This window comes from Myotis myotis, unplaced genomic scaffold (genome assembly GCF_014108235.1).
Source record: "Myotis myotis isolate mMyoMyo1 unplaced genomic scaffold, mMyoMyo1.p scaffold_m19_p_2, whole genome shotgun sequence".
Classification (NCBI taxonomy): domain Eukaryota; kingdom Metazoa; phylum Chordata; class Mammalia; order Chiroptera; family Vespertilionidae; genus Myotis; species Myotis myotis.
In genome coordinates this window covers 158,578,905-158,588,031 of record NW_023416324.1, presented here as the reverse complement: position 1 = coordinate 158,588,031, position 9,127 = coordinate 158,578,905, and the positions used below count along the sequence as shown (strand labels likewise).

Here is a 9,127-nt window from a genome sequence, read left to right as displayed (position 1 = left end):
AATCCCTTGCGTTAGGAGTTTTATTTTTCTGTCACCGGCTTGTTTGTTCATTTTTCTCAGAACTTTGTTTCCCAGAGCAACAATGACTCATACCCGTGCTAAGTCAGCAGGGTGGCCAGGAGAGAGGGAAATGGAGTCAAACCTGGAGTTTATCCATGTTAGAGATGATGGTTCAGAGAGAAATGCTGTCGGACAAAAGATGAATTGGTGGCCAAGGCATAAAAACCACAGGGTTCAGACAATTAGAACAAGGCATGATGAGAGCTGGCCTGGAGGTGAGCCAGGCACAATGAAGCTCCAATGGCCGTTCTCTCTCATAGCACCTGTTCTTCGTTTTCATTGTATTTACTACAATATATCACTGAGTTTGTGGAAATTTGCTATAGCAAATTTAGGAAACTAATACAGTGAGTGATCTGGTAAATGTGTCATTTCTATATACTGCAGGAATAAATTTACTTTTCAGTGGAAATTGTCATACATGTTGGTGGGTGTTTAATTTGGAACAAGTTCCTTAGGAAATTAGTTTGACTTTCTTTAGTAAAACAGAAGCTAAGCATATCTCACGACCACATAAACAAACCCTGTTGTAAGTGTATACCAGGACATGTGTATAAGAATGTGTCAAAAAAAAACCAAAAAAACAAACACCCACAGAATTCAAGTGAGTACATTTGAAGACCAATTGACTTTATTAGATGACATAGGAATTGGGCAGCAAGTAGAAAGGCGCTATGAAGAGTTGAACAAAATGGAAAGGTTTTATAGACAGAAAGAGGGTGGGGCAATGGAGCTTTTGCAACATAAAAGAAAGGGTTGTTTCAGGCCAGGTCATCTTTTATTTGAGGGGAAAGGGAGTGGCAGGGGTCTCATGAAAATTATCTTACTAGTGCTAATCAGGATACTTTCGATTAACTGCTTGAAGTTCACATTCCTAGAAGAGCTGGCAATTAGGTCTTGGTTTGCTGTCATGGGGGCAAATGACTCCATTTTGGGCTTATTCTTTCTTTTTTAACAATTTCCCCCTTTTGATCAAACAGCCTGAGAGATGTGACAAAAAATTAAGGCATTAGTGCCACTCTCAGCTACCACTCTCTAGTTCTTGCAGCTTTTGCTGATGCTTTGTGTGGTATTCCTAGGTCATGACATGGTGCTGAATCTTGGAACTCTCACAGGCTGTGACCCCAGGCCCACAGCTTTCAAGACTGTCACTTTCTCTTCCCTCTCAGGTACTACAGTCCTAGGGAGATCATTTGCTGAGTAGTTAGCAGCTGTGAACACGCATTTACACTTCCCCAGGAGTGCTGAACCGGGTACAGCAGGTAGTGTTGGCCACAGCAGACACCTCCTTGCTCAGCAAAAATATAATAGAAGGTTATTCTATTATCAAGAACAACTTTGGCTAGAGAATGTAAAGATTGGGATGGAGGGTGAGGGTTAGCTATTGCTTTCACAGCAGATTTCTGCCTCATTTGTATTTATTCCTAAACCAGAGAAGTAGGGACCTGCCAACAGTCCTTTTAAAATTTAAAGTGAAGCCTCCTGTAAGTACTTTCTAACTCAACAATGTAGATTCAGAGAAGTTGACCAATGAGGAATCCCAGTTCATTTGTGAAGTTAGGGTTACAGTTAGATAATCTAAGAGGCATTGCCTGGCTGTGTGCTATGGCAGAACTGTGAGTAGACTCATTTTTCAGGAATTTCTGCATATACCTGTTCAAACCAGGGGTCAGTTAGATTTTTAATGCATATGGGAAGAGAATCTCCTAGCCTGAAACAAAGAGTCATCCTACATGCCTTGTAAAAATGGGTGCTGCTGTTGAGGACTCTTAATAGGTGGAGGAAAATCTTAGCTAGTTAATTTTGTATAAATTGGAATCTTTGATAACAATCCAGCAATCTGAAAGGTCATCCTCTTAGTAATGGCCTGCGAGATGCATGGTGGTGTTAGCTTTCCAGGCCAATGCTGGAGTAAAGGAAAGTAAAAGAAGGCGAAAATGTTCCAAATTTATTGAAGTGGGAAGTCTTGACCCTTTGTCTTGAACAGAAGCACTCTAATTGACGTCAGCTCCTTCTCTTCCTCATCAGTTTGATTTGGAGGTCTCCAGCGTCTATACAGGACCAGATGTCAGGTAGAGCCTGATGCACATCCACAGCTCAGTTTTGTAGCAGGAGCACTTGGAAAGGTCCTTTCTAATGGGGCTCATGGGCTGTCTTCCTCTCATGATGCTTCTGGAATACCAGCACCAGGCTTTAGACTGTAATGAACAGGAATCTTTGAATTGGGATCTGGTAAGGCTTCTTTAACCTGTTGACAATAGACTTGTATTATAAGACATCAAAGACTTACAGTAGCTGGTCATACTAGCACGGGCAACAAGGGATCAGCAGATGGTTGTATCCCAAAGCCCTGACTGTTCATTTCATTTACAGACATTGTTTACCCATCTTAATACTCTACTTCTGGAGCACACTGTTACCATGTTATAAGAACACCAGGATGGCAAAAGTCTGGCAATGAGGGATCATTTTTGGCAGGTCAACTTTGAACCACTAGAGCCACATTTCTGGCCCTACAGAGATTTGCAAGACAAAGACAGTTGTTTCCAGTTCCCCAGGAACTGGATTGCAGTCTGAATAATATCAAAGCAATGACCCCACCCATCCACTTATTGTTGGAATGGTTCTTTCCTAGTTTTAGCATAGGGTGGAAGGTGTTAAAAAAAATTCCTACCAGGCTCTGAATATCAGCTTCCAATTTGGCCAAATTTGTGATCAAAGGTTATTAATTCCTTTCAAATATCTTGTCAGGTTTTAGTCAGGACAAACAGTAGATATTTCTGTTTCCTGTTGGCTGTTTAAGAGAATAGCATAGCAGTTTTCTAGAAAAGCTCTCAAGAGTCCCATCAATTTTAGGAGGGGCTCCTATGTGGCCCTCCTTTGAAGGTAGGTATAAAGGCATTGGAGAATTTGCAAAGGATCTTGAGGAAAATTTCTTCTCCAGTGTTCCAGTTGATTACAATTAAGACATCAATTTCTGGGCCAGTGTTTTGGTACTGAGGAGAGTATAATGTGGAGGCCTAAGGTGTTGTTTTAGATACCTTTCGTAGCTTTAATTTTTTATTATTAGCATTTTGCAATGAATCTTTCAATGAAGGCACTTTGGAGTATAAAGGCTTTTGTAAGTTTCTGCATATCAATTAAAGTAGCCATTCCATTTCTTTATGTTTAACTGGCATCCTTTGCTCTCAAGTGCATTTCTTAAGTGAACATTTTTGTCTAATTGGACCATTCCCTATAATGACTATTGTTAATACTTTGCCATTTTGCTAAATATCTGCAGTTTTGGGGACTACAGTTGTCAAATTTTTGGATATAAAGGATCCCATTCCCCTTAACCTTTATCTTTAGAAAAAAAGACAACCAAATTTGTGCACCTAAATATATCAGCAGTAACCAAGAGATATTACTGCATCCTGGCCAAGAAAAGGCCCCGTGGACACCACAGACAATTCCCACGGAACCATGGATCAGGGAAAGAATTGAACCAGCAAGTCATAGGAGTGGGACTGTGGACTGATTCCAAACAAATGGAGAATTGCAGCTGCTACCACACCAACAGTTCCCAACATGGAATCTGGGAGCAGAATCAAGGGCCAGAGTTTTCCACTACTAGTATATTGCCATTAACCAAGCGATGTTACTGAGTCCTGGCAATTGGGGTCTGAAAGGCTAGGGGCTTGGTTCTGGGGAGAACTCCCCAGCCAGCTCAAGCAGACCTACCCAGTAAGGGGAAGCCAATTAAATCGGAAGCTTAAATGCAAAGAGAGTGGAGCTCAAAACTGAGAGGAACTTACAGACAGCCCTGGAAATGGTGGGAAAGACAGTGAACTCAAAAGGGTTCCTGGGTACCACACTCATGTTTCTCTTCCCTGATGCCACTGGAAATCTCCTTTGATTGCATCACTGCCCCCAAATCTGTCATAAAACAAAATTTAAACAAGTAAATTTAAAGATCTAATTGGCTTTATTAAGTGATTCATGAATCAGGCAGCACCCCATCTAGCAACTAGAAGGGTATTCCAAGGAATGGTACAAAATGGAAGGTTTTTATAAGAAGAAAGAGGGTGGGGCATGGGAATTATTTGAAAAACCAAAGAAAGGTTGGTTTTGGGCCAGGTCATATTTTTTAAGGGGAGGAGGGTAAAGAGAATGGTAGGGTATTATTATGCAAATTACCTTACTGGTGCTAATTGGGAAATTTCAGATTAATTGTTTAAAGTTCACATTCCTGGGAGAGGTTGCAATTAAGTTTTGGTTTGCTAACATGGGGGTAAATGACTCCATTTTTATAGCCCCCATTTATTGGCCTGTTATTCCTTTTTAAACAAATGTTAACAATAGTATGCTATATAATAAAAGGCTAATATGCAAATTGACTCAACGGTGGAACGACCAGTTGTTATGACACACACTGACCACCAGGGGGCAGCTCCTTCATGAAGCAGCTGCCCCCTGGTGGTCAGTGCGCTCCCACAGGGGGAGCACTGCTCAGCCAGAAGCTGGGCTCACGGCTGGCGAGTGCAGCAGTGGTGGTGGGAGCCTCTCCAGCCTCCGTGGCAGCACTAAGGAGCAGTGAGCCCAGCTGTAAGGAGCAGTGAGCAGGTGGAGCGAGGGGTAAGGAGCGAGGGGTTCTGGACTACAAGGGGGATGTCCAACTGCTGGCTTAGGCCTGCTCCTGGGGGGCCTAAGCCATCAGTTGGACATCCCCTGAGGGCTCCTGGACTGTGAGAAGGCACAAGCTGGGCTGAGGGCCCCCCTGCCCCGAGTGAATAAATTTTGTGCATTAGGCCTCTAGTTCTTCATAACATCCCTAATTTAGGAAAAATTAAATTGCTCGGCAAGAATAAGTGAATTCTCAAAATCATGCTGAGTGAAAGAAGCCAGCCAAAAAAGTATACATACTCTATGATTTTCATTTATGGAAATTTATTATCCATAAGTTAATCTACGTAATCCATAATTTATAATGACAAAAAGCAATTGATAGCTGTCTGAGGGCCAAGGATGGAGAGAGGGATGGACTTCAGAGGGAGTGCTGAATCTTTTGGGAATGAAGAAAATGTTCTGAATCTTGGTTTTGGCAGCAAGCAGTATGAATTAAAAACTTGAATGTAAGACCTAAAAGCATAAAACTCCTAGAAGAAATCACAGGTGGTGAGTTTCTTGATGTATGTCTTAGTAATAATTTTTTGGAATTGACACCAAAAGCAAAGGCAACAAAAACAAACAAGCAAACAAACAAATAAATAAGTGGGACAACATCAAATAAAGAAACTGCAAAACAAAGGAAACCATTGATAAAATGAAAAAGTAATTGAATGAACACATTTTCAAATAATATATTTGATTAGGTACTAACATCAAAAATATATAAAGAACTCATACAACTCAATAGTAAAAAAAATCTGATTAAAAATGGGCAGACAATCTAAATAAATTTTTCCAAAAAAGGCATAAAGACAGCTAATAAGTATATAAAAAGATGTTCAACATCATTAATCATTAGAGAAATGTCAATCAAAACCTCACACCAGAAGTCGATGCTGCACAGACATGCTCCCAGGAACAAACTGATATTACAACTAAAATACAGGAAAATCTTCCTGAATAACCAACAGAAAACTCACAGGAGAGAACCCTGACACCTGAGGACTGAAAGTGGAGACTGCATAGAGATTGGTAGGAGGGGTGGAGGCGTGAAAGGGTGGTGGGGCACCCACAGATAGCAACTGAAGTTTTGGAGAGATACTCAGATGTGGGGGGTTGCCACTGAGAACTCTTGGATCTAATCCCCAAGATGGGCTCCCCAGCAGAGAGCACCAAAACTGAGGAGGGTACCCACATAACATCTGGCTGTGAAAAGCAGTGGGGTGCTGTCTGCCAGAGAGTAACAGCTAAAAATTCAGGCACCCTTTTAAAGGGCCAATGCACAAAATTGCCCATGGAGCCATCCACCTTGTGCTCTGGCAGAGGAAGGGGGAAGTGGACTGGAGCTGTGAGAGCAGAAGCCAGGACTGGGGACTTGTGGCATAGAGCTCAGAAGGCAGACATCCCAAGTTTCCTGGGCTGAGTCATTCCCTCACACAGTGGAAGACATCTTTCACACATAGACATTTGTCTTGACTGGGGGGAAGACAATTGACACATCCTGTTAGAAAACACCTTGTCTTGAGGCCACTTAAAAGAATAAAAATAACAATTAGCCTCCAGGCAGAAGCAACTGCCCTAGCCTGTTGAAAAAAAACTCTCACCACACCTGAGGACAATTGCCCTGGGGCAAGTCAAGTGGAATCCTGTCAGTCTGTAGGAAGAGAAGATCTCTGGAGGCTTTGAGTCTTTGCCTGATCTAATTAGTCAGAAACAGCCTTTAACACTGTCCTGCACTAGAGATTGAGAGGTGTAGAGAATCTACTTAATACATAGTCACAAAACCAAATAGAAAGCCAAAGTGAGAAAACAAACAATCCCCAAATGAAGGAACTAGAGAATTTTCCAGAAGAAGAGGTAAATGAAGCAGAGATAAGAAATTTATGTGAAACAGAGTTCAGAGTAATGATGGTAAAGATGCTCAACAGCATGAAAAAAGATACAGTAACTATGAAATAAAGAATGACGTAACACAAATAAAGAACACATTGGAAGGAATACATAGCAGATTTGGGGAAACCGAGGATCAAATAAGTGAATTAGAAGACAGAGTTGAAAATATCACTCAATCAAAGAACCAAAAGAAAAAATAATTAAAAAACAGGAGGACAGCTTAAGGAAGCTGTGAGACAATGTGAAACATAACAATATTAGAATAGCAGGTGTGCCAGAAGAGGCAGTAAGGGTGAAAGGCATAGAGAAGGTGTTTGAAGAAATAATGGCAGAAAACTTCCCTAACCTGGTAAAGGAATAAAATCACACAAGTTCAGGAGGCACAGAGAACCCCAAACAAGAAGAACCCAAATAGGCCCATGCTCAGACACATCATAATTAAAATGCCAAAAATTAAAGACAAAGAGAGAATCTTAAAGGCAGCAAGAGAAAAGAAAATTGTTACCTACAAAGAAGTTCCCATAAGGCTGACACCTGATTTCTCACCAGAAGCTCTACAAGCCAGAAGGGAATGGCATAAAGTACTCAAGGTAATGGAAAGCAAGAATCTGAGACCAAGATTACTATGTCCAGTAAGGCTATCATTCAAATAGATGGTCAAATAAAGAGCTTCCCACACACAAAAAAGGCTAAAGGAGTATATCACCACCAAGTCAGCATTACAAGAGATTGCCATAATGAGAAGAAGAAACAGAGAGAGAAACCTAGCCATACAGAATTAAAATGGCTATAAATAAGTACCTATCAATAATAACCCTAAATGTAAATGGACTAAATGCACCAATCAAAAGGTGTAGGGTAGCTGAATGGTTACAAAACAAGACCCAACTATATGCTGTCTACAAGAGACCCACCTCAAAACAAAAGACACACATATGATAAAAGTGAAGGGATGAAAAAAATTTTTCCATGCAAATGGAAAAGAAAAAAAAAAAAGCTGGAGTAGCAATACTCATATTCGACAAAATAGACTTTAAAATGAAGGCCATCACAAGAGACAACAAAGGTCACTACAAAATACTAAAGGGGTCAATCCAACAAGAGGATATACCCCTGGTAAACATATATGCACCCAATATAGGAGCATCTAAATATATATAAAAACTTCTAGAGGATTTTAATGGAAAGATTGACAACAATATAGTCATAACAGGGGACTTTAACACCCCTCTGACTTCACTGGATAGATCTTCCAGACAAAAACTTAACAAGGACATAGAGACTCTAAAGGACATACTGGATCAGATGGATTTAATTGACATTTATAGAACATTTCATCTCAATGCAGCAGAATATACATTCTTCTCAAGTGCACATGGACCATTCACAAAGATAGACCACAGGTTAGGACAAAACAAGTCTCTACAAGTTCAAGAAGATTGAAATCATATCAAGCATCTTCTCATATTACAGTGGAGTGAAATTAGAAATCAACTACAGTAAAAACACCCCAAAACATTCAAATAATGGAGGCTAAATGGCATGTTATTAAACAATGAATGGGTTACCAATGAGATCGAGAAAGAAACAATAAAAACTTCCTGGAAACAAATGAAAATGAACACACAACAACCCCAAATCTCTGGGACACAGCAAGAGCAGTCCTGAGAGGGAAGTTCATAGTACTACAGACATACCTCAAAAAACAAGAAAAATCAGCAATAAACTGTTTAACCCTACAACTTAAAGAACTAGAAAGATAACAAGAAGAGCCCAGAGTAAGTACAAGGAAGGAAATAATAAAGATTAGAGCAGAAATAAATAACATAGAGACTAAAAAAACAATAAAAAAAAATCAATGAAACCAAGAGTTGGTTATTTGAAAGGATAAACAAAATTGATAAACCATTAGCCAGATTAATCAAGAAACAAAGAGAGAGGACCCAAATAAACAAAATCAGAAACAAGAGTGGAGAAGTAACCACTGACACCACAGAAATACAACAGATTTCAAGAAAATACTATGAACAAATAAACTATATGCCAACAGCTGGGCAATGTGGGTGAAATAGACAAATCCCTAGAAAAATGCAATCTCCCAAAACTGAATCAGGAAGAATCAAAAACCTGAAGAGGCCAATAACAACTGATGAAATAGAAGCAATAATAAAAAAAAACTCTCACCAAACAAAAGCCCAGGTCTGGATGGCTTCACAGGGGAGTTTTACCAAACATTCAAAGAAGAACTAACACCTATACTCCTCAAACTATTCCAAAAATCCAAGAGGAAAGAACACTTCCAAACTCTTTTTATGAGGCCAGCATTATCCTAATTCTAAAACCAGATAAAGATACTGCAAAGAAAGAGAATTACAGGCCAATATTCATGATGAACATAGATGCTAAAATCCTCAACAAAATCTTAGCAAATCACATCCAGCAATATATTTAAAAGATCATACACCATGATCAAGTGGGATTTATTCCAGGGATGCAAGGCTGGTACAATATTGGCAAATCAATA

The 9,127-nt window shown here is 39.9% G+C and overlaps 1 protein-coding gene across 13 annotated transcripts in view; it reads right to left on the bottom strand.

Moving 5' to 3' along the window:
- Positions 1-669: 669 nt before the first annotated feature.
- Positions 670-9,127, bottom strand: part of CD86 (CD86 molecule) — an 89,529-nt gene continuing 81,071 nt past the window's right edge. For 4 of the 13 annotated variants that reach the window (XR_004974130.1, XR_004974128.1, XM_036350581.1 and 1 more), the window contains one exon: positions 670-2,308. Coding sequence is in view for 6 of the 13 variants with exons in the window: in XM_036350586.1 (XP_036206479.1) it covers positions 2,304-2,308 (5 nt within the window). In the remaining 7 variants the exon portion in view is untranslated. Of the gene's footprint in view, positions 2,309-3,855; positions 3,979-9,127 lie in introns of those variants that run through there. The other 9 variants (XM_036350578.1, XM_036350591.1, XM_036350576.1 and 6 more) reach the window with 6 other exon arrangements.